The 25,804-nt window shown below is 45.9% G+C and overlaps 1 protein-coding gene across 1 annotated transcript in view; it reads left to right on the forward strand.

Annotated features, from left to right (window-relative positions):
• DYRK1A (dual specificity tyrosine phosphorylation regulated kinase 1A) overlaps positions 1-25,804 on the forward strand; it is an 88,497-nt gene that overhangs the window by 2,277 nt on the left and 60,416 nt on the right. Inside the window, exon 2 of the mRNA XM_074533910.1 lies at positions 22,202-22,279. Within this exon, the coding sequence (XP_074390011.1) occupies positions 22,270-22,279 (10 nt within the window). The 5' untranslated portion in view covers positions 22,202-22,269. The remainder of the gene's footprint in view (positions 1-22,201; positions 22,280-25,804) is intronic.

Below are 25,804 nucleotides of genomic sequence, written 5' to 3' on the forward strand. Positions count from 1 at the left end.
GCAGGGTTTTCTTAAGCCAGGAGGGCAATAGGTCAGGAGTTTGATATTGTTTCCAGGCCTGCAGGTAGGGTGGTTACAGGAGCAGCGAGTGTTACAGTTCCTGCATCCATACTGGGCTGCATTTGGGACTTGTCATTGGCGTCCCCTCCCCCAGCTGGACAGTGACAAGGATAATTTTACCTGATGGCAGCCAAGAGTTCTCCCTTCAGCGCCGATTTACGGGCAGGGTTCCCTCGCTGGTGTGAAACGCCGGGAGTGGATCCAGTTGGGGGATCTGGGGGTGCTGCAGGGCGGGATCAGCACCTGGCGGCCGCCGGAGCCTTGTGCAAAGGGCCCGATGGTTCGAACAAAGCAGCGGAGCCCCAGCGGGGTCCGGGCAGGCCGTGCCTCGATGGGGCTTCTCCAGTGACATTTAACTGGGACACACTTGCTTACATGTGCCACCTCTCCGAGGCGCGTTTGAAACTGGACCACCTGCTCGGATGGTATGTGGAGAGAATAAACACTGCAAAACGCAGCTTTTATTTGCCGTGCAGGCATTTCACAGCTTCAGCTCAGCTCAACTGGGTGCTGATTTGAAGGCTAGAAACAATTGGTACCAAAAAAAGCCCTTTTTGTTGCTATAATTAGATTATCTTTTGGGAATTCCTCTGCAAAGCTGCTCGTTTCAGGTGCTTTGAGCTTGGCTGTGGGGCTGCAGGTTGGGAGCTGTGTGAGTTTGTGGTGGGAATTGCAGCCTGGGATCTGTTCAGCCTTTCCATGGTCACTGAATGCCATTTGGAGAGCTGTTCTCCACATGAAAGTACAAAACTTTCTGATACCTTTATATTATGGGAGTTGTATAACTTCTGAAATCCTTTTGTAAATTGATTTGTTGTTGTAGAACAGGATTATTTACAGAGAACTGCTGCTTTTGTCTTTATAACTGAGTACAATACATGATTTGTTGAGTTTACAGTTTCATCTCTGCAAAGAGCTTGATAAGAAATACATTTTCACAAGAATTATGTAATAACTTTCTGGCTCCTCAGACTCTGATGTTTATGCAGGGAGAGTTCTTTTTTTGTTATTTGTTATTATTTTTATTATTTGAAATAATACCAAAACCCTCTCTGAGCCAGCTGCTTTTCTTGTGAGCTTCTGAGGGGAGAAAGAAGTAATCAGGAGAGGGGAATGCTCTTCCTTTTCCTTGGGAATGCTCTTCCTTTCCTTCCTCACCTCCACGGGTCCTTCAGGAGAGGCTTCTGGGAACTGTAGTCTTTGCATGCCTTCAAACCCCAGGGAAACTCTGGAAAATCAGGAATGCTTCCTTCCACAAAGATTTGCTCCATATGTGGAGCTCCCCAGTGCTGGCTCTTCAAGGTGACACAACACACCAGTGGAATTGCAGTGATATCCATTGCTTTATCATCTTTTGGGGAAAAAAGGTAAAATTCTGCATTTAATTATCATTTAATTCTCATTTGTCCCAGAGTGACTGGGAACATATCTGGGCTGCTTTTGCTGGTACCAGTGGATTTCATTCCTCCAGGCAGGGCTCTGCTGTGTCCTCCTCCTTGGTGTGGCTCACTTTGAAGGGAATTGGCTTTATCATCTCCTTATTTACTCCAGAGTGTTCTGTCCTTAGGATTTTTGGGGAGAGTCCCCTCTGAAGGGCTGGGGAAATGTGGGAGACAATTCCCAGCAGCTCTGCCTGCACCCATCCAGTGGGAAACTGGTGTGAGAACAAAACCCGTGAGTGAAATCCCAGCTCTGGTTTTTGGACAGCAGGGAAATGTTTCTGTCACTGCAGCACCACGGGCTGACACCTATTTGTAAACATTCTCCAGGCAAAGTTTCCAGCTCTGGGTAGCACCAAGTACCTGAAAGTGAAACTGAGTAAATGAAAGTAAAATTAACTCCATTAATGTCAGTTTTGTTCCAGCTGGGAGAGACCAAGCTTTCAGTTGCTGTTACATAAAGTTCCAAAGCCTCCAAGCATTCCTTTTCCCCCCCTTGCTCTTTTCCCCCAGAGGCAAATAAAAATAGACTGTGTTGTGAGTCAGTTAAAGGAATAGTTAATAATACATTAATACCTCTTTGTGTTGAAAAGTTTCCTCTTTCTTTTTGGTAACTGTTTGGATGGTGAAATGAGAGAGGGATGGAAATGTACAAATTGATTTCTGATGGCAGAGTCATTCCTTCAAAAAATAATGGGAATAAAATGAGAATGAATTATGTGGAGTTACTGGAAAAAATCAAATTAGTGGGATGACTAGTTCACAAAAGCATAAGTAAATAATTTTAATAATTAAATTGAACTTGCCAGTGAAACTTTTAAATCTTAGTGTCCCAAAAACCTGTTGTTCACTGGTTTTGTGGTTTACTGACTGCAAACACATTTCATTCCAAATCCCCATTCCCTGAGTGTGTTCAGCTCATGGTTTGTGCTTCTGAGAACTCCATAAATGCCAATAACTCATTTACTGTGCTGCTGTTGGAACACCCAGCATCTCCTGGGCAGAGAGAGCAGCTTTGTGCCCCTGCTCTCAGCTTGGGTTAAAACTCAGGGAAGGGTTAAAAGAGGAGAGAAATGTCAGGGAAGTGAATGTGTTGGTGCTTCCTCAGCTCTGCATTGTCCTGGTCACTGAGAGCTCCCTCCCACTGATCCCTGCCCTGTCTGTGCAGCTGCAGCTTTTCCTGCTCACAGCTCTAGAACCACATTTATTCCAGTTTTAAATGCAGTTTGAGCAGGACTCAGCCATGAAATACATGGAGAGGGTGTGTGGTCACAGACAAATCAGTTCCATCCACTCTTTCAACATCTGATTGATACTGGAAGCTCAGTAACTTTCCAGGATCATGATTCTGGCTTCTTTATTGTTATTCTTTCCAACTTGTGGATAATTAGGCATTAATGCAATGCTGTGCCAGAGTTAGTGTTGGAAATACATTGATTGCTTTGTTAATGTTACAAGATCTTGGGAGTTTGCATTGCTATAGAAGTTACTCATAAATACAGCAAACACTGGGTCAGGGTTGTGGAATAACAGCTCAATGCACATTTTTCACCATGCTGAGATGTTCCTCAGCTTGGAATTCTGTGCTCTTGTACTTGGGGTGACTTTGTGTCAATGTCACAGTGTTCCTTCAGAAACTGAGATTGTTGTGGCAGGGCCTGTGCAGGAGCAGGAGCATTCCTGCAAATGCTGGGGGGGTGTGTGATTGCAGCTATGGATCTCTGTGTTCCAAATAAAATCACATTTTTCATGGAATCCCAGGATGGTTTGGGCTGGAAGGGACATTAAAGTGCCACCCCAGCCATGGCAGGGACACCTCCCACTGTCCCAGGCTGCTCCAGCCCCAGTGTCCAACCTGGCCTTGGGCACTGCCAGGGATCCAGGGGTGGAATTCCATCCCAGCCCCAGCCCACCCTCACAGGGAGGAAATTTTTCCTAATATCTGATCTAAACCTGTAATTTTTCAGTGTGCAGCCATTCCCTGTGTGCTGTCCCTGCATCCCCTGGCAATTGTCTCTCTCCAGCTTTCCTGGGGCTCCTCCAGGCCCTGCAAGGCCGCCCTGAGCTCAGCCCAAAGCTTCTCCTGTGCAGGTGAGCAATGCCAGCTGTGCCAGCCTTTCCTGCCAGCAGAGCTGCTCCATCCCTCTGCCCATCCTGGAGCCTCCTCTGGGCTCTCTCCAGCTCCTCCCTGCGCTGGGGCAGCTCTGCAGGTGGGGAATCACCTGAGGGACACAATTCCCTTTCCCAGCCCAGGGAAAGCTCTGGGCATGGAACACACTGAGCTTGTCACCAGCCAACAGCCCCAATCTCCTCCCAGGGCTGCTCTCCATCCACCCCCAGCCAGCCTGGGTTGTGTTTGGGTTCCCCATGGCCCTGCTGGGCTCCACGGGGCTCTCCCAGCCCCACCTCTCCACCTGCCCAGTCCCTCTGGGTCTGTCCCACACAGCTCCCTGTCTTGTCACTTGCTGTGCGTCCCCCTGTCTCTGTCCCTGACAGAATTTTTAAACTTTGCTGAAGTCAAGCTCTATCCAAAGGCTCCAAACTTTGGAGCCAAAATCAGAGGCAGGAGTAGGTGCAACTCTGGGTAGTAGTAACTACCCTGCAACTACCCCAACCCCAACCTTAATCCTAACCCTAACAGTGGGTTAGGGTTAGACCAGTTACTACAGCTTCACTTGGAAAGGCTCTTGTAGCTCCTCAAACTTTCTGTAGTGGTTTATTATTTTAAGAAGCCTAGTATATATTTATTAATTGTAAAGCTTAATTATAAAGCTTAAATTCAAAGTGAATTGTTGTGTTCTGTGAACTCTCTCTACCAGAGACAGCATTACAGATGAGTCAGTGAAGTCTGAGTGAAAAGAGTGTAAGAGATGAGTTATACAGGTAAAGTTTCTGTAAGGACAATTGAGAATTGCTTGAGTTTGTGCTGTATTAATCAGAAACCTTTCTTGGGATCTGATTTCTGTTTTGGTTTGTGTTTACAGCATGGAGTGTTGTTTGTTTCTGTGTCACATTTCCTGACTTGGAGGTCCCTGTCCACAGAACTTCTGGGACAGCCCTGGGGAACTCCCTGTGTTTGTGGTTTGGGTTTCCTGCTGTAAATAAAATGTTGAGTTCTGCTAATTATTGTAATTTGATAATCTGCTTTACAAAGGCTTAATGATAGAAGGTCTAAAACTCATCATGTGGACATGTGGATGGGAATCTTTTATCTGCTGTGTCCTGCAGGGCTCTCTGGGGATGCTCTCAGCTGTTTTCCACCAGTGCAGTGTCCATGTGAGCCCTGCAGTGCCTGACCCATCCCAGCATTCATTTCTGGGTCTCTGTGGGGTTCAGTGAACCAGAGTCATCTTCACAGCATGGACCTTTGGAGACTTGATGAGCTCAGAGCTGAAACCCTGAGAAATGCAGGAGCACAGGCCCTGCCCTGCCTTCCTTGGTGCTGCTGGCACCTCTGGGGCTCAGTCTGAGTCCTGAGGAGTTTGCTCTCTGTGATGGGCACCAGAAATGCTTTTCTCCCATTGGAAATGCTTTTCTCCCATTAGAAATTATTTTCTCCCATCATAAATGCTTTTCTCCCATTATAAATGCTTTTCTCCCATCATAAACACTTTTCTCCCATTAGAATTGCACACAGATTTCTACAAGTGAGTTTGAAGGTTCTACCCAGTGCCCATTTGCTTGGTTACTGCCACACAATAAACCCAAACCCAAGTTTTTGCTAGAGTATTTCCATTTAATTTATTGCAGAAGCCAATAAAGCAAGGAAACCCAGTTGGCCAAGTGGTGTTATCAAGTTCTCCCTTCTGAAGGCTGGTTTAAAAACCTCACTTTTTTCTCTTATTATGCAAAGAAAGAGTTGTGTAACCATTGTATAATGGCTGTATTCCACCTGCAGAAAGTGAGTATTTCATTCTGGTTTGCTGCTAGATGTTCTTCATCAGCACCAGTTCTTTCAAGAAATGAGAAAACAACTTCTGCTTCCAGTTCACAAAGTTCCAGTGATGCATCTTGAAATCACCCCCTCCTGCAAAACTTTAAATGGAACAGATTTATTGGAAAAGCTGATTGAGTTTAGCTGAGATGTAAAATATGGCCTGTGGGTTTGGTGTGTGGAGGGAGGGATGGCCTGGGGTGACAAAGGGACATTTTCTGAGGCTCCTGCCAGCCCAAACCTGGTGCTTTGGCTTGGGAACTGAGCAGTGACCTCTGGGGCTTTGATTCCACAGCACAAACCCCAATCTCAGGCATTTTCAGAAATCTGACAGTAAGGAAAGGCCACTTTGGAGTTGTTCATGCTGTTAAATCTCCTCTGGCACTGACAAGTTCATGGTGAGCTCACAACCTGAGGTTTTCTGTCTTGGGCTGGTTTCTTTGTGTTTTTTTGCTTTCTTTTATTCCCCCTTTTCTGTGCAGTGTAATAACTTCCACTTCCTAATTTATTTATTTTTTTTTAAATCAGGAGCATGTTGTGATTGAGATCAGTCAATAATTTTGTGTGTGTGTGACAAAGATTTCCTAAGCTTATATTTGTTGTCCTTTAATGTGTATTTCCAAAGTCTGCTAAGAGAGAGAGTGGACTCAACTGACCTTCCTTATGTCATTCCTCATTTTTGAAATATTTATCACTATTTGTTCCTACCTCAGAATTTAATCCTGGGCCCACACAGTGTAACCCAGTGCTTTGTAAGTGTTGGCCTCACTCTTTGTTAAGATTTTGGGCCTTGTAGTTCCTACCTTAATTTATTGAAATGTGAGAACTTGTGATTATTTCTATCCAAGGCTTTGAATATGGGGTGAAGAATTTGATGTTCAGATTTCCATATTTGAAAAGAAGTCCCTTGGTATTTTCTGATACAGATTTCTTTAGCTGCTTTGCTGTTACTTTATTCCTCTGGACCACTGCAACTTTAAAAAACAAATCCTAATTTTCATCTTTGCATGAAACAAAAGAATCTGGGGGCTGTGGTTTGAGGTGAGGCTGAAGCTCAAGATTTCATTTTTAGCAATCTCAGAGTGGGCCCAGAATGCAATTTCTGAGTTTTGTGTTGGTGATGAGTGGTCTGAAACCTCTGAGCCCCAACCTGCCAGTGCCAAACACACAAATTTCCTTGATGTACATGAGAAACCAGGTCTGGATTGGATTCCTTAGGTTGGAACATGGATTTCCTCCAACATTTCAGTCTTCTCTCTGTGCAGTTACACTTGACTTTATTCATGATTTCCATAAAAATCCCCAAACAAAGTCAAACACTCAAGCACCAACAAAAATGGGAAAATCATCTCTTGCTTTTGGTGGTCTGAACTATCTTTTATCAGGTAATAAATACATAAATTTAATTTTTTAAAGTGTAATTTAGTAATTGATCACTGTCCAGACCCTGCACTTGCTTTTAGGTTTGGGATTTTCTCATGTCACATTTTAGTACCTGAACCAAGTAAATTCCAATGGATTTTTCCAGCATCCCATGAAAAGTTTTTCAGTGATTAGGATCTAACATAAAAAACCCCATCCACCCAAACTTTCTGTATCCCATTGCCAGCCTGACCTAAGGCACTGAGCTGCTGTTTTAGGGATGAGGAGAGGAAATTCAGGGATTTTTGGTATCTTGTGGAGCTTTGTGTGCTGTCCATGAGATAAAGAACTCCCTGAGCTGCTCTCCAGAAAGGGAATGAGAACCAGAGGGTGAAGTGATGGCCCAGAGTCACCTGGGGATACCCAAAGTCACAAAATCCCAGAATTCCAGAATCCCTGGGTTGGGAGAGACCTCCAAGGCCATCGAGTCCAACCCAGCCCAACCAAACCCTGGCCCCCAGTGCCACATCCAGGCTCTGTTAAACACACCCAGGCAAACCATTCCAGTGCTTTCTTGTGGGATCTCAGCAGCTCAGGACTGAGGTGCCGAGTCACCGAGAGCACCCTTGGGGGGCTCGGGAGTCCTGGAATGTTCCAGAAGTGTCTGGTGGCTGGACTTTGATCCCACACAGGAGACGACACCTGTATGAGGATAGGAGGGTTTCACCGGGGTGAATGGTGAAGGGATGAGTTAATTAGAGAGTGAAACCCAGGGTTTAGGATTTCTGTACAGGGGGGTTTAGAGAAGTAAGATGGAGGAATTGGGGCGTGTCCTGTCCTTCTTCTTCTTCTTCTCCTCCATCTTCTGTGGTGATGGTAGCACTTTGGGATTGGTCATTACTAAAAGTGCACTGGGCAATAAGGGTGAAAGGTATTGGGGAAAAATGATAAATATTGTACACGTAACTTTGGGTATAAAGATAGGTGACCGCCCGGAGGGCAGGGAGTGTGCTCATGGCTGGCTGCTGAGCAGAGCTCTGTCGGGCCGAGAGAAAATCTTTTAGATAAACAATTAATAAACACCGAGACCGAGAAAAGAACTGAAGCCTCTTCTGTTCCTTTGGAACGCGGGCTGCCCCAAGGCCACCCCGGGCCTTTCCAGGCCATCCAAACAGCCAAAAACTGGACACTTTCTCACTTTTTCCATAAAAAAACTTTTCATATTTTTCTATATTTTCTCATTTCCCTGGGTGCCCTGTGAGTGCTGGGGGTGAGGCAGTAGGTGGAGCTGAGTGAAGGATTTCTGGGCCTGGTGCTTTAATAGCAGGATGCTCTTTGCATTTGCAGTTTCATTTGCCTGGAGTTTGTGTTCTGAGTGCTCTGTAACTTGAAAAAGCAGCCTCTTAAGGTTGGAGAGTGACTCAGCACATCCACATAGAGGTCTGCTCAAGGAATTTAGGATTTGCTGGGAAATTAGGGTTTGAATTAGTTTTTCCCAAACAGAGTTTGTCTTAAAAAATGCTGATTTTGAATTTGCAACCTCTTTTCCCATTTGATCCTCATACCTCAGTTTTGAGGAAGGTGATGAGGAATTTCAGGAAATGGTTTCATTTTGGGGTGGCTGGGTTGACTGGGTGGGTTGTTGTCTGTGTGCACACAAGAAGCATCTGTGTAATAAATAGATGAGAATTTCAATGGAAATGACATTTATACAACTTTTTGTATGGAAGGGGAAGCACATCCACATAGAGGTCTGCTCAAGGAATTTAGTATTTGCTTGGAAATTTGGGGAAATTCAGGTTTGAATTCGTTTTCCCAAACAGAATTTGTCTTTAAAAAATGCTGATTTTGAATTTGCAGCCTCTTTTCCCATTTGATCCTCATACCTGAATTTTGGGGAAGTGATGAGGAATTTCAGGAAATTGTATCATTTTGGGGTGACTGGGTTGACATTAGCTGCTAGCAGAATTCCTGATCTCTGTTTTATCCAGATCAGTGTTCTGGAATGAGATCAGGCCATGGGCTGGTGCCTCATTCCAATGCTGAGAGGATGAGAGCAAGAGCAGCAAATTCAGAGAAAAACACAAAAATGTTGATTTTCTCCCCTTTTTCCTTCCACCCACCCAGATCTGTCCATGCTTTCCTGGGCCTGGTGGAAATGACCTTGCTCCCAAAACCTGAACCTGTTCCAGTTGGAAATAATTGATACAAAAGAAGCATAAAAATGGACAGAAAGCCTGGGCTGGGAATCCTCCCTGCCCCCTGATGCTCCTCTTGCTCTCTTTCCCCTTCTCTTCTTCTTCCCCTCCCCTTTTAAACACTTTCTAACTTCTGCTTGTGCCCTTTTCTCCCACTTCTCCCTTATTGTCATTTGCTCACTTGTTTGTTCTTTCTCCTTTCCCTTCCCCAACAGGAAAAAAAATCCCCATTTTAAACACTAAAACCTCTTAAGAAACCCCAAGTTTTTAATTTTCTGTGCATCTCCCCCAAAACAATACCACAAACCAATACAACATGCAGGTTTGGTCTCTGGCTCATTGACTTTGGAATTTTCACTGTTGCTCTAAGATAGGCATGCACACACAAAATGTGTTTTTCCTTTTTGGACAAACTAAAAGATGAATTGAAGTTCCCAAAGTTAACGTGTAAGAAAAGGTATTTTCACTGTGTAACCTATGAGCAGAACCTGCTGAATTGAGGGGTGAAGATGCTTTGTTTTCTTCTTCCTGCCCTACAAAAAATGTTTCTGTTCCACACAAGCACCAGCTGGGCCAGTTATGTTAAAAACCAACCCAAACTCTTTTGGAAATTCCATGCTTGCTTGTCCTCTTAAATAGATGACCACTTTCACATCCATGCAATATTTCAGCCCAAATTATTTCAATTTTGTTGATCATGATTTACCTGTTAGTTGGGAAAGCAGACGTGCTCATTCTTTAATATCTGAGTCCATCCATCTGAATGTCCATCCATATTTTAACAATCTAAAGTGACTTCAAATAAAACTGGAAAATGGAGCAATACATTTACTCTTTATGGCAGGAAAAAAGCAGTGAAATTCTTCTTCATCCCTTGGCTTTCTGAGTTTTTGGGATGTGTTTTCTCCATGCCATTCCAATCTTTGGAATTCCTATATGATAATAAACATAAATGAGAGTTTGAATTATGATAGTTGGTTTGGAGGTGTTCAGTGGTTCCCTCTCAGTTAGTAAATCAAATTACTGCCCATAAATACTGTATCTGGTGAGTCACAGCTTCACTGATGATTTTCTTCCTTAATTTTCTTAATCCCTTGGGGTGATTTTGCAGTGAGCTCTGTCCATCCTTGGTTTCTGGGTGGGTTTTTCATGGCACTGCTCAGTTCCAGGAGCAGCTGAGCTTCCTTGCCTGCTCCATCCCCTTCTTTGGCATTCCATGGCATTTCCCCTGATCCAGATTTCTCTTTTCCCTGAATTTGCTTTGTCTGTGAAATATTTCACACAAAAATGTCTGAGCAAAAAAAAAAAAAAAAAAAGGCAAATTCCAGGCCTTGGCTGCTGGATAGAGAACCCCAGAATCATTTGGGAAATGGTTGGGGAGGCTCTCCCAGCCCAGGGAGTGCCAGCTTGGCACTGAGTGCCACCTCCAGTGCCACCTGCAGGGCTGGGCACTGCAAACCCCCCTGGGCAGTGCCTTGTTTCAAACAAGGGAGCAGCAGCAGCACCAAAAATTCACTTTTCCCCAGCCCATCATCCCATGGAATGCACCAGCTCAGTATCACTGGTACAAAAGTAAAGATCTGCTGGAAAAGTGGCTTTGGAGTTTTTGCATCCATGCCAAGCTATTCTGGGGAGTGTGAACTTCAGTGGGACACTAAAGATTTTCTTGCTTTTTTATTTCCTGGATACCTTGGACTTGGCAATCCTGAGTGCTCTTTGGAGGGTTGTAAGGTCAGCGTTTAAAATTCCTTCCTGCAACCTGCTTTATTAAAACCATTTTAGGAATTGTTATCAAGGAAAAAAAAAAGCTACAGGAAACCAAACTTCTCTGGTGAGGCCTTACCAACTTGTGACGCTGGCAGAGATGATTTATTGAATAAAAATTGTACAGTCTTACTGTGACCTAGATACTTAACTGGATAAGTTTGTCAGAGATTTAGTGCAGTGGCTGCTTCTTGAACAAATGAGGAGAGGAGCATCCTGGAGAGCATCCCACTGACCAGTGCAACTCCACATTGGGGTGCTGGAATTGGTGAAGTTCCCATAAACTTGTCCCAAAAGTTCAACTTTTTCTGTTTCTCCTCCTAAAAGTTGAGTTGGACCAAATGGATGTGAGAGAGCTCAGCAAGAGAGACTTTTCCTGGCTCTTTGTGTCACTGAGGAATAAAAATCTCTTAAACTTTTGTCTTACAGCTGCCATCAGGGAATAATCCCAAGTGAATTCCTGCTCTCAAAAAGGGATTCAAGCCAAAATTATCCCAAATTTACAGGCTGAGCTTGAGCTGCACATCCAGGACCTGTCCACTCAGGATTGAATCCTCTTGCTGGGTTCCTGAAACTCAGAAAATCATTGTTTTCCATTTTAATAAGCAGCAGATTATCAACTTCTGGGGGTGATGGGCCGTCAGTTCACTTGAGAGAGAGTCATGGCTTTTTAAAAGCTTTATAAATGATGGATTCTTTTGGGGTGGATGAGGAATTCCTGGTGGAAATTGTGAGGAATTCCTGGTGGAAATTGTGAGGAATTTGGGTAGGAAATTGTGAGGAATTTGGGTAGGAAATTGTGAGGAATTTGGGTAGGAAATTGTGAGGAATTGGGGTAGGAAATTGTGAGGAATTGGGGTAGGAAATTGTGAGGAATTGGGGTAGGAAATTGTGAGGAATTGGGGTAGGAAATTGTGAGGAATTTGGGTAGGAAATTGTGAGGAATTGGGGTAGGAAATAGTGAGGAATTAGGGTAGGAAATGGTAAAGAATTTGGGTAGGAAATTGTGAGGAATTTGGGTAGGAAATTGTGAGGAATTGGGGTAGGAAATTGTGAGGAATTCCTGGTGGAATTTGTAAGGAATATCAGATTATAATTAGCACATTCTCATCTTATTTTTTTTAACATTAAAGATAACGGTGTTATGTGGGAGGACAAATATTTTGGAGTCTCCATTGAGCTACCATCACTAAATTTTTGGGGGTGAATGTTTGATAATTCTCTGTTCAGTGTGATAATAAATGCACCCAGTGAAGCTTTTGCTGCTTGACCTGCACCCAGTGTCTGCCCTGGCTTTTCTCCCTTGCATCCACGTGTTTTTATCACTTGGATAGGATGCCTGAATTATTCTCATGGATTAGAATACCACTTAAAAAGGAGGAATTTGCAGCTTATCACCTCCCCCTGCCTGGATCTCACTATACCTTGGGATATACCAAGATTTGTTTGAATGTTATGCTTAACAGCAGGGATGGATGGAGCTGAAAAGATAATGCAACAAAACCTTGGAATTGTGAGTGTGGAAAAGGTGTTTGCCTCCATCCCTGGATGATGGGAGAATTTCCTGAAGTTCTCAGTTTATCTCCTCCTCCTCCAGTGAGAGATTTCTAGGTCAGTGCTTCCTGAACCGGGGAATAAGGCCATGGCAAATGTGCTGCAGATGGGACACAAACCCATCCTGAACCATGGCAAGCTAACAAATACCAACCCAGGGATGATTCACATTTAGGGAAAAACGTTTGGAGCTGGGGAGGGTGTGTGTTCTGAGAAATGGAGGGGCTGGGAGGGAACAATGTGAGGAAAATGTGGCAGCTTTATTTATTGATGGTGCTCATGCAGAGTGAATCTGCCCCTGGAATGGGGAGCCCACATTGGGGTGTGGGGGTGCTGGACAGAGGGACAGGGGACAGCCTGGGGACAGCCTGGGGGGGTTGGGGCTGCACAAAAGGGGGGGCCAGGGACACCTCAGAGCCCCTGCAGGGGCTCCAGGAGAGCTGGAGGGGACAGGGATGGAGGGACAGCACCCAGGGAGTGGCCTCAGAGTGGGATTGGATGGGATCTTGGCAATGAGGAATTGTTCCCTGGCAGGGCTGGGATGGAATTCCACCCCTGCATCCCTGGCAGTGCCCAAGGCCAGGCTGGACACTGGCACAGTGGGAGGGGTCCCTGCCATGGCAGGGCTGGCCCTGGGTGAGTTCCAGGATATTCCTGTGCTGGCAGGAAAGGCTGGCACAGCTGGCATTGCTCACCTGCACAGGAGAAGCTTTGGGCTGAGCTCAGGGCGGCCTTGCAGGGCCTGGAGGAGCCCCAGGAAAGCTGGAGAGAGACAATTGCCAGGGGATGCAGGACAGCACACAGGGAATGGCTGCACACTGAGAAATTACAGGTTTAGGTGGGATTTTGGGAGAAATATCCTTCCCTGTGAGGGTGGGCAGGGCTGGGATGGAATTCCACCCCTGGATCCCTGGCAGTGCCCAGTGCCAGGTTGGGCACTGGGTTGGAGCAGGCTGGCACAGTGGGAGGTGTCCCCATGGCAGGGTGGCCCTGGGTGATGTTTAAGGTCCCTTCCCAGGCAGGAATTGTCCCCCAGCTCCTGTGGGGCCGTGCAGAGCCAGCTGGGCAGTGCCCAAACGCAGCCCTGGCTCCCAGCGGGCAGTGCCAGGCGTGGCACAGGGAGGGCTCTGCCAGCACAGCAGCCACAGCAGCACCACCTCTGGCTTTTGGGACACTTCAGCCTAAAATAATCATTTGAATGAAATAATTCCATTTATTGCTATGGAGCTGAATGCAGCTGATTGTGGTGGAGCTGAACCTGGGCACTGTCGGTTTTCTGAGCTGAACTTCCCAGGAGCTGCTGTTGGAAAGTGGGATCAGCAACGATTTTAAACGTGGTGCTTCTGTCCTGACATGTCCTGAGAAAGCTGGGGCTGCTGTGGTGTTTGCCAGGAAGAGCAGTTTGAGAGAACCCAGCTATGTCTGTCCAGCTTAAATCTGAATAATGAAATGCAATTTTTGGCATTGCAGTGTCAGTGGGAGCAGCATTTAACCAGCAGGTCCTGGTGTGTTTGAAAAGGTCCAAAAATCCTTAAAAATGCTCCCAAACCTATACATGGCTAAAAAAAAGCCACTAACCCAAAATCTTACAAATTAGCACCATTTCTGTACAGAGCCAGCCAGCACTTCCACCTTGGTGTGATTGGTTTTGTGTGTTTGGTTATTTAATTGTGGTTTTTATTTGGTTTTGGTTTTTTTTTTAATTTGGGAGACTAAATCTGTGCCTATCTCCATGGATGAAAATATTTTGGAAACTTTCAAGATTAAAGGTACTGCTGTACTAGAGCAACAAACATCTCCATTGTTATACTTGAAATAAGTAAATCTTGGAGAGCAACACCAGAAGTGTCTGGTGCCAAAATGGAGCTGGAAAAGTTTTATTTCATTTAAACATGGGACAGCAGTTGCACAGAATCTTCATAAATATATAAAGTATAGAAATACTTTTTGTTTTTGTTTATATACTTATATATTTGTTTATAATATATGTTTATTATATACTTATATTTTTGTTTATATACTTTTATGTTGTTTGTTGTGGTCTGAGTTAGGTTGGGTTGGATTTTTCCAGCTCCAGTCCTGGATGGAGAAGTTCAGGTGGCTGCACCTGAGTCCCCTCCCTTGGCAGGTATTGAGAAAAAGAGCCCAAATAAATAAAAATAAATATATAAATATAAATAAATAAAAATACAACCAAAAGTGAGAGGAGCAGCAGTGACCACTAAACTGGGACAACAATCAGCTGTGGTAACATCAAGGTGGCAGTAAAAATCTGTAAATTGTGGTTTGAATTGGAGGCAGCTTTAGGTGTTGCTGTCATTCTCCTTCCTTTGTGGCTCAGGAATTCGGGGAGGAGGAGAAGGTTGAAGTTCTGGATGCAATTCTGCAGCAGGGCAGGTTTGGCTTTGCATTGCTCAAGTTCTTTTCCCAACCACAAGGAACAGAAAGAGTTTTTGTACGTGGAATTATTGGCCTTGTTGAGGACATGTGTAGGAAAAAAAATACCTGCAGGAAAAAAAATCTCAGCTCTGCAAAAAATGTCATATTCCTCTGGATAAATAAATTAAATTAATTTACAGCCCTCATGTGTGGTTCATTTTGGGACTTTTTATTCCTGGTATTGCAGGGGATGGGCAATTGCAGCTCTGTAGCTTCTTTTCCTTTTGTTTGGTGCAGGGAGGGGAATGCAAATCCAGTGGTTTGACTTTTGTCTGGCACTATTAAGTGGGTGGAAAAAGGAGCCACTCCCCCCTCTAATTGGGGGTTCCTTTTAAGGTCAGGGGACTGGAAATATTTGAAGTTTGTGCTTCTAAAATTAATTTTTTTTTAGTCAGTGAGTAAGTAAAGCATCAGATGCAAATTATCTAAAAAATCTCAAGTATTTCGACCTTTGTTGTGGGGTTTTTCTTGCCCTCCTCTCCCCCCTCACTGTGTCAGTTTAATTCTTCCTAAAACCACAGGCTTTATTCTGGGGTTCACATGAATTAATGAATATTTAAAAAAACAAATCCTGACTTCTCTGGCTGCATGGGTCAGTTATAAATTGAACATTTCAGTTCCTTCAGACACCTGGCAAGCAATTCATGTTTAGAAGTGATGCATTTCCTAACTAGGCTGTAAAAAATCGTGTATTGTAGAAGAATGGGTGTGTTGTAAATCAGGTATTTCAGACTCTGAGTGTGCCTGGGTTAATCCTGGAGGGATTGATCTGTAACGTCCCTGATGCCAAGCCATGCTGTGATTCTGTATCTTTAAATATTTGCTGTTTCAGTGAAAACATTGAGCTGAAAAGTGTTGCAGGATCCCACAGGACTTAGAGCTGGAGAAGGGACCTGTGGCTTCTGTGGGAGCAGGACAGACGTGGTGCTGGTCACAAATTCATCCATTTGGTTGGGGGTGTTTGACAGCACCACTGCCCATGTGCTTGTCAGAGCCCTGAGCTGGGTTACAATTGAGGGTTTCTGCTGCTCCCCAATCCCCCAGAGCTTCGTTTGTGCTGCTCTGTGTGCCCGCGCTGGGATTGGGTGAGAATTGGGCGATTTCAGCAAAGCTGCTTCCACTGAGCTGTCACACCTCAGCCATGGCTGCTGGCATCACCAGAGTGAAACCACTCATTGACAGAGGAACCGGGGCTTTGGAACGCTGGGAATCATTTACAGCACACGGAAAATCGTGGCTGGGCTTGGTTCAGGAGCTTCTCCCAGGTCCTGGTGTGGAAATCCCAGTGCAGCTGCTCAGGGGGGTCAGGTCTGAGCTGGAGGAGTCTGCTGTCAACTCATTTTCCTTGTTGTTGGCTTCTCCCCAGTGATGTAGGAAAATGCTCAATTCCCAAATTTTTAACATTCTTTTTCCATGTTTAAGAATGAGAAACTTTCAGCCCCTGTGTGAGGGTGAGCTGCTATCAGAGGTGACTCTGCTCATGGTTCTGTAGAATACACACAGTCACCCGAAGAGAGCTTATTTATTTTTATTGAATTATGAATTTTAAAACCTAAAGATGAGTTTTAAAACCTTTGTCCAGAGCAGCTGTGGCTGCCCCTGGATCCCTGGCAGTGTCCCAGGCCAGGCTGGATGGGGCTTGGAGCACCTGGGACAGTGGGAGCTGTCCCTGCCCAGGGATGATCTGTAAGGTCCCTTCCATCCCAACCCATCCCAGGATTCTGTAGGTTTAAATATTCGCTGTTCCAGTGGAAACATTCAGCTAAAAAGTGTTGCAGGATCCCACAGGACTTAGAGCTGGAGAAGTCTTCTTTGGGAACAGGACAGATGTGGTGCTGATCACAAATTCATTTATCTGTATTTTAGTACATAGGAACCTGCAAGTGCCCAGAAAGGGAAGGGATATATTGGACTTTTATGCTGGAATCATAATTTAATTTCCTGCAGTGATTTTGCAGGTGATCCTTAGTTGTTGCTCAAAGCAGAACTCAGTGCAGCTTGGCCATTTTTTTTTTTCTTTTTCATTCTCATGAATTATTCCTTAGCTGGATCATCACCTGTGTTGGCCACAGGAGCAGCAGCGGGTTTGGGTGTGTTCAGCTTGGCCATGGAACAGCCGGGATTTCCCTGGGAACAAAGCACTGCATGTGCTGGGTGCTGCCAGAACAGTGATCCTGGAGCTCCTCAGCTCTGTCCCTCTCACTCACTGAGCACCCTGGCACATTTATTGATCTAATTCCAGTTCCACTCACTGTGCTTCACATTTGAAATAAAACACCACGTCTGTGTCTTTGAGGAACCTCTTGCTCAGTTTGTCTCACACCAAACCTCATCACTGATTTCCTCTGCATAGTTCAGATGTCTAAATCCATTATATTCCACCCAATTTCATGGTGGCTACCTCAGGATAATTTTCCTAGTAAATAAATAAAAAAATTTGGTTTCTAAGTAAGTATTTATATTTTATGTTGCTAGCAACAGGCCTGCCTGTGTTCACCGAAGGTCAGTGACCTGAATTATGTTCAGCTCTGCCAGCAGTGTGTGTAGTCATGAGAAATGCAGGGGTTTCTCTGGATTCCACCAGTATGACTTGAAAAAATTACAAAATAATATTTTCACAGAGGGAAAACTTGAATGTGGCTTTGCAAAAATATTCCATATTGAATCTTACAATACAGCAATCTTGAATAAGGAAAATAAGTCCCTCTCTGAAGGGTTTTAATTAGGAAGATGTAGAAAGTAAACCCCTCCCCAGCAGACTTCTCTTTTAATTAAATTTTCATGTTAATAATGGTTTTTGCACTTTAACTTTTAGGGGTTTAGAAATGTGATTGCTCTGAACCCACCTTTGATCTGCACTGAACCTATTGATGTGTGCTGGGTATTGAGCTTTGCAGGAAGGGGTGGATGCTCCTAAGGAATACAGGGAATAAAACTTGAATTCTCTGAGAGACCAGCAGGGAAAGCAGGTCTGGGGTGTGAGGAGGAGTCAGAAACGTGAGGAAGTTTTGGTATTCAGTGTCCCCATGCCCACAGTGCTGGGGATTTATTGGGATGGAGCTGCTCAGCACCCTCGGTGTGTCTGAGCCTGGGGAGGCTCCACACTGGGATTGCTCAGGGCAGGGAGGGCTCTGGGGGGATCTCATCTCTGGGAGTGCAGGGATCCCATCCCTGGGAGTGCAGGGATCCCATTCCTATCCCTGGGTGTGCAGGGATCCCATCCCTGGGAGTGCAGGGATCCCATCCCTGGGAGTGAAGGGATCCCATCCCTGGGAGTGCAGGGATCCCATTCCTATCCCTGGGTGTGCAGGGATCCCATTCCCATCCCTGGGAGTGCAGGGATCCCATCCCTGGGAGTGCAGGGATCCCATTCCTGGGTGTGCAGGGATCCCATCCCTGGGTGTGCAGGGATCCCATTCCCATCCCTGAGTGTGCAGGGATCCCATCCCTGGGAGTGCAGGGATCCCATCCCTGGGTGTGCAGGGATCCCATTCCCATCCCTGAGTGTGCAGGGATCCCATCCCTGGGAGTGCAGGGATCCCATCCCTGGCTCTGCAGGGATCCCATTCCTGGGTGTGCAGGGATCCCATTCCCATCCCTGAGTGTGCAGGGATCCCATCCCTGGGAGTGCAGGGATCCCATCCCTGGCTCTGCAGGGATCCCATTCCTGGGTGTGCAGGGATCCCATCCCTGGGAGTGCAGGGATCCCATCCCTGGGAGTGAAGGGATCCCATCCCTGGGAGTGCAGGGATCCCATCCCTGGGTGTGCAGGGGGATCCCATCCCTGGCTCTGCAGGGATCCCATCCCTGAGGAGATCAAGGAGTAAAACAGAAAGCAAAAGCTCCAGGTTAATGTTTAGCACAGATGATTTCTAAGAATTGCTCTCTTTGTTTTAGTAAAAGACTTCAGCTTTTATTCTTCTCTTTGCTCTAGCACTTTCAATAATTTGCTTTTTAACACCTTTCCTGTCATCTGTTCCTTCCTCTCCTCCTTTATTTCCAATTCACTTCTGTTCTGTGCTGGTAAGGAGATCAAACTGGGTTCCTGAAGCCCCGTAAATGTTATTACTGAGGGGATTCTTCTGGTAATGATCTTACAGACTGTGTGATGAGTAGGATTTGCTCTTGCCTCCTCTTATCATCAATTTATTATCTAACCCAGGAAGCCTTTGTGCAGGCTGGCTGAAAGGCCTTTTGCTTTCAGAGCCTGGCAGTGCAGGCACAGCTGGGGACACTGAGTTAAGGTGCTGCCCCTGCAGCCATGGGGTGCACTTTGGTTGTATTTATTTAAAAAACTCTAAAATTGTAACTTTTTTATGTGGTGTGACACTGTTACTGTCACAGGGACTCGGTGGCTTTGGGCTCTGCTGAGATTTCAAACCCCTCCTTGGAAAACAGGGATTTTTCCATGCTGGAATTGTGCAGTTCTCCAGGATGGGCTGATGGGGAGCTGGGAGGAGGCTGAGGCTGGGCTGGATCTGAGTTCTGCTCAGCTCTGAGATGCACCAATGTGTTGATTCCTGTTAATTGCCCGTTAATGACTTTCTCACATCAGCGGCTCTTCCTCAGTGCTGGTACCTCTTAAAGCGTCTTCTGAACTCTGAAATAACTCCGGGCTCGGTGCTTCCCCTGCTGCTGCTGGGGAGCTCAGCATTCCCACTCTGGGACAGCACGAGGCTCAGCTTGAGCACTCCAGGGCATTTTGGCTGAAAATTGATCAAATTCTGGTGATAGTTTGGGCTAAGCTGGGTCAGGATGGAAACTGGTCTGGCACTGGTGGCACTGGGAGGGGTCAGGCAGTGCTGGAGCTGAAGGAGGGCAAAGACAAGAGGGGGTAAAGGCAAGAGAGTCCTTCAGTCCTTGAGCTGCTGCTGCTGGCAAAGGCTTCCTGTAATCCTGCTGTAAACCCAGGGGTGCTGCAGGTAAAGGGAAAAAAGGATTTTGGCCAGGGAGAGATTGCAGAGCTGGGACTGAGGCTCTGCAGCCTCTGGGCACCTGTGTGGGGTGGACAGACCTGGTGATGCAGGACAGGGAGGAGCTGGAGAGAGCCCAGAGGAGGCTCCAGGATGGGCAGAGGGATGGAGCAGCTCTGCTGGCAGGAAAGGCTGGCACAGCTGGCATTGCTCACCTGCACAGGAGAAGCTTTGGGCTGAGCTCAGGGCGGCCTTGCAGGGCCTGGAGGAGCCCCAGGAAAGCTGGAGAGAGACAATTGCCAGGGGATGCAGGGACAGCACACAGGGAATGGCTCCACACTGAAAAATTACAGGTTTAGGTGGGATGGTGGGAAAAAATCCTTCCCTGTGAGGGTGGGCAGGGCTGGGATGGAATTCCACCCCTGGATCCCTGGCAGTGCCCAAGGCCAGGCTGGACACTGGCACAGTGGGAGGTGTCCCTGCCATGGCAGGGGTGGCACTGGGTGATCTTTAAGGTCCCATCCCACCCAGGCCACTCTGGGATTCCATTGTTAGTTCATTTAAAGAGGAGTTTGCTCTTCCTTTGTGTTGCTGTTGAGTCCTGGGGCTCTGAGCTGGCTCAGTGGTTTCAGCACCTTTCCCTCCCACCAGAGGGATTCAGGCACAGTAATGCCCAGTTTGTGGGACCTGCTGTGGCCTCAGCAGTGCCCCTGGCACTGTGGATGTGGCAGTGCCATCCCAGGGCACTGCAGCCATAAAAGGGCTGTGGGTTCAGGGTGTGGGATGGACACTTTTAGGGTTTCTCCTTTTTTGGGTGGGCACAGCAGCAAAAATTCACCTGCTGCTAAAACACCAACCCAGAACTGCACCAGCTGCTCCTGCACAGCCCCAACGAGCAGCTCCTTGTGCTGATGCCCTTCCCTGAGCTGTGGGTGACACTGGAGTGGCACAGGACAGGCTGGGGTGGCACAGGACAGGCTGGGTTGCACAGGGACAGGCTGGGGTGGCACAGGGACAGGCTGGAGTGGCACAGGGACAGGCTGGAGTGGCACAGGACAGGCTGGGTTGCACAGGGACAGGCTGGGGTGGTACAGGGACAGGGCTGGAGTGGCACAGGACAGGCTGGAGTGGCACAGGGATAGGCTGGGGTGGCACAGGGACAGGGCTGGGGTGGCACAGGGACAGGCTGGGGTGGCACAGGGACAGGGCTGCAGTGGCACAGGACAGGCTGGGGTGGCACAGGACAGGCTGGGGTGGCACAGGGACAGGGCTGCAGTGGCACAGGGATAGGCTGGAGTGGCACAGGACAAGCTGGAGTGGCACAGGGACAGGGCTGCAGTGGCACAGGACAGGCTGGGGTGGCACAGGACAGGCTGGGGTGGCACAGGGACAGGGCTGCAGTGGCACAGGGATAGGCTGGAGTGGCACAGGACAAGCTGGAGTGGCACAGGGACAGGGCTGCAGTGGCACAGGACAGGCTGGAGTGGCACAAGGACAGGCTGGGATGGCACAGGGACTGTTCTTCTTCATTTCTGTTGGAGTTTTCTTAAAAAAACCCAAATATATAATATTTATTAGAATATATAATATATATCATATAATGTAATATATGATATACAATACATGATATATAATAAATAACATTATATAACACAGAATATGTAATATATAATATGTAATATATAATATGTAATATATAATATGTAATATATAATATGTAACACATAATGTATAAAATATATAATATACTATATTATATATAGTATATAATACAGAATGTATCACATACAATATATAATGTATAATATACTATACTATATATAGTATATAAGATAGGATATATAACATATAATATATAATGTATAATATACCATACATAATATATAATGTATAATCAATATATAATATATAATATATAATATGTAATATGTAATATGTAATATGTAATATGTAATATGTAATATGTAATGTATTATATATAATATCCAATATGTAATGTATGATATATAATATGTAGACAGAAACTCCTGTCTATATCTCTCTGTCTGTGGAAATTACAATTTTATTTTCTGAGCATATTTTAATTATTTGCAGCAAGCTGAACCTAATTTAGTTTCATCTCTGAGGAGAAATGAACTTTAGCATTTAGGAATTGATATGCATTTTTAGTTCTGTGTCTTGTAGATTTGGGGAAATCCCACAAGTTCAGTTGTGTTTTAGAAATTTTGTACTGAATTTCTGTGAAAATCTAAATGTTTAAGGGCTTGGCAAAGATGGGTGACTGACAATTTTTTGGGATGATGTTATTTTTGAGGTTTATTCAATGGCCAGTTGAAATTTAAGTTAATAGCTGCCATTTTCACATTTAGGAAGATTTCCTAAAACCAGATATCAGTCGAAAATAAATCTTTGTCATGCCTGTCTTTGCTTTTCCTGTTGAAAAACTTCATTTCAATTTGGATTCCTTGCTTTAGCTGGGGGTTGAGCAGTTGTGGCTGCAGTTTCAGAAGTTAATTTTGGTTTTTCTCCCTTTTTCAGTGCTGTTTGCTGCTGGACTCCCCTGTCCCCACAACCCCGCAGGATGATATGAGACTTGAAAGAAGACGATGCATACAGGTGATTGATATTTTGGATTTTTACAATGACAAATGTTGGATGTTCTTGTTGCTCTTCCATTCTCTGTCCCCCCAAAATGATGTTGTTCCAACTTAGCAGAATATTGAAGAATTTTGGAATCTTTCTTTGCCCTTTCAAAACTCTTCTGCAGCTTGGAAAACTCTTCTTCTTCCAGGAAGAAAATGGTTTTCCTGCATGGAAATATTGTTTTCAGAGTTTTTCTGGGAATGCTTCTGAAGGTGCTGGTTGATATTTTTAGGAAATTCTCCCTTTTTTTGGCTAATCAGAAATCCTGGAAGTGCCAAGTGTATTTGCAGCTTCAGTGGCTGATTTTTACTTGTGCTGGAAATACAGTCAGGGAAAAATCACAAGAATAAAATTAAATTGTCCAAGAGGGTTGCTCTAATATCTTATACCCAAATACCCTTATTTCAACCAGATCTTTGGTTTCTTGTTCAGTTTAAACCCCAGGAATCCTTAGGGCTGGGGAAATAAAAAATCCAGCAGATTTCTGTGAGCATGGAGCTCATCCCCTGACTGACAGTTTTCAGTTGCATCAGCTGTTGCTGCATAAACAGCTTTGGAGGCTCTGTTTACATGGAGCCTTTGGATTTGGACCAAGATGCTGGAAGTGGAGATTTCATTCCCTGAAAACCAAACATCTCTCATTCCACTCCCGTGGTTGTGAGTTGTGTGCTGAAAGCTCAAGTCAAAGCAGGTCTAAAGGATTCTAAAATTAGGTTGGGTGAAGGAGAGGAGAAGGGAAAACTTCTCCAAAGGGATATTTCGTTTTTATGTTTCATTTTCAATATCTTAATCTAAAGGAGCAGCATTAAAAGTGTAGAAAATTGATGTCCCATCAGATTTGGGGAGCTCTGTGTAGTAGGCAGTGACAGATTAAAATAGAACCTAAATATTGAGAAAATGTTTTGAAAGCTTTAAAAATACTCATCCCACAAGTGAAAGGAGAGATAATGTTATGAAATTGTACCTTATGCATGACAGTGTTTGAGAGAATTCAGTTTCACATTGCAATGCTTTATTCTGATTTAAAACTCCCAACTTAAGCACTTTCAGTTTTGGTCAGAATTTCTGATGGTGTTGAGCTTCTTAGAATTATGAGCTTGCAGAATTGAAGTGGATACAAGATTTTGAAATTTAAGTGGTAATTCTGTCTCCTGCAGCCCAAATTCTTGATTTACAAGTCCCTTGATAAATACAGATTTAAAACCAGGATAAAGACATTTATGCCTGTGATGTGTTGGAGTTAAAAAACTCAGATTTATTTGCATTTTCTGTTTGTTAGGAGAGCCAGGCTTGGTGTGCTGGGGTTCTGAGAATGAACAAGAGTTGCAGGCCTTCAGATGAGACCCTGCCCTGAGATCATTCTGTGGTGACTCTGCTGCTCTTGGTCTCGAGTTCAGAGTGCCTGGGGAGAGCTCAGGCCTGAAATTGAAAGTTCTTGTGGTTCTTGGGGATGGCTCTGTTGTGCTTTTAAAGGTTTCTCAAGGGTGATGGATCAGAGGTGCTTGGTAATGTCTAAACTACCTTTGGTTAAAGGGGGAAGCTTCTCCAGGGTCAGTAAATTCTGTGTTTTAATGAGCTTCACTTCATTGTCCTGGAAGCTGCTCCAAAGCCCTGCAGTGACCACAGCAGAGCTGGGGAAACAATCCTCTCAAGAAGAATGTAGTTGCACTTCTGCCATGGAATACGTTAATTTTAGGCTGAAAACACAGAAATGTTTTAAGGTCCACTGCTTTAAAAAAAAAAAGTGAAAATTTGAAGAAATGGGGATATTAAATGCTGTTTTCTAGTTTGAATCACCAGGAAAACAAACTTGCAGCACATTGAAGTTCTCTTTTTGCCCTGGATAATATGTGGGACACCCAGCAAAAGGGCACTTGGAGGTGCTGTTGGGAGGAGTGAGAGATTTTCAGTAATTTTATTGATGATCTGGAGCAGGGGATCGAGAGCACCCTCAGCACAGTTTGGGCAGGAGTGAGGATGGGGAGGGTGGGAGGGTCAGGACAGGATCCAGGGATGAGGCAGCAGGGAGGGGTCAGTCCTGCCCTGGGTCCCACAGCCCCAGGGAGCTCCAGGCTGGGCTGAGGGGCTGGAAAGGCCCTGGGGGTGCTGTGACAGGGCTGGACACAAACCCAGGGGTGCCCAGGGCATCTGGGCTGGGTGAGGAATTGTGTGTGCAGCAGGAGCAGGGCAGGGATTGTCCCTCTGTGCTGGCTCTGAGAGGCCCCTCCAGGGCTGGGCCCAGTTCTGCTCCTGCAGGAGAGCCCTGGAGGGGCTGGAGCGTGTCCAGGGCAGGGAACGGAGCTGGGCAGGGACTGCAGAATCCCTGAGGGAGCTGGGAAGGGGCTGGAGAATCCCTGAGGGAGCTGGAAGGGGCTGGAGAATCCCTGAGGGAGCTGAAAGGGGCTGCAGAATCCCTGAGGGAGCTGGGAATGAGCGGGAGAATCCCTGAGGAGATGGAAGGGGCTGGAGAATCCCTGAGGGAGCTGGGCAGGGGCTGCAGAATCCCTGAGGAGCTGGAAGGGGCTGCAGAATCCCTGAGGGAGCTGGGAAGGAGCGGGAGAATCCCTGAGGGAGCTGGAAGGGGCTGCAGAATCCCTGAGGAGCTGGAAGGGGCTGGGGCTGGAGCAAAGGAGGCTCAGGGGCCCTCGTGGCTCTGCACAAGGCCCTGCCAGGAGGGCACAGCCGGGGGGGTCGGGCTCTGCTCGCAGGGAACAGGGACAGGAGCAGAGGGAGCGGCCTCAGGCTGGGCCAGGGCAGGCTCAGCTGGGACAGCAGCAGCAATTTGCCCATGGAAAGGGAGCTCAGGCCTGGGAAATGCTCAGAAATCTGTGGATGTGACACCTGAGCTCATGGGCTGGAGAAAGGACCAGGCAGAGCTGGGTAAAGGTTGGACTCTGATGGTCTCAGAGGTGTTTTCCAGCCCTAATGATTCTCTGATTCCTGTTTACTTGTGGGTTTTTAGGATCTGTTCTGCTTTCCCCTGAAGCAGGGCCATAAGGAAAGCTGGGGTTCAGCTCTTTACAGGAAAAGCCAAGTTTGTATTTCAGTCAGGTTGTGGTGACACAGGTAACACCTTGTTCTCAGAATGGAAATTTCTCACTTCTTTGTCCTTTGCAAGTCCCTCCAGGACCTTTGGGGAAAGCAGGGAACCAAACCCTGCTGGGTGTGGTGAGGCTGGTGATCAATCATCCTGCCCATATCCACTTCTCATGGTGTGCTGGCATCAAATTTGGGATTTTACTGAGTTCCTATTGGTTAAAAGTTGGTGTTTCCAGAGTTCTGCTCCCCCTTGTAACTCAGTGGTTGGTTGTTCTTTTTATCCCTCTTTTTTATGGAAATTACTTGGTTTTATGACAGCTTTCTGGTTTTGACTTTTGTAGTTGGAGCCTAAGGAATATGGATCTAAAAACACTGACTTGACTGATTTTTAGGCTTTTGAAGAGCTCCAAGGTTCTTTTTGTAACCTTTGTAAGAAAACAGAGTAATATCATGGTTACA

Source organism: Zonotrichia albicollis, chromosome 2 (assembly GCF_047830755.1).
Source record: "Zonotrichia albicollis isolate bZonAlb1 chromosome 2, bZonAlb1.hap1, whole genome shotgun sequence".
NCBI classification, from domain to species: domain Eukaryota; kingdom Metazoa; phylum Chordata; class Aves; order Passeriformes; family Passerellidae; genus Zonotrichia; species Zonotrichia albicollis.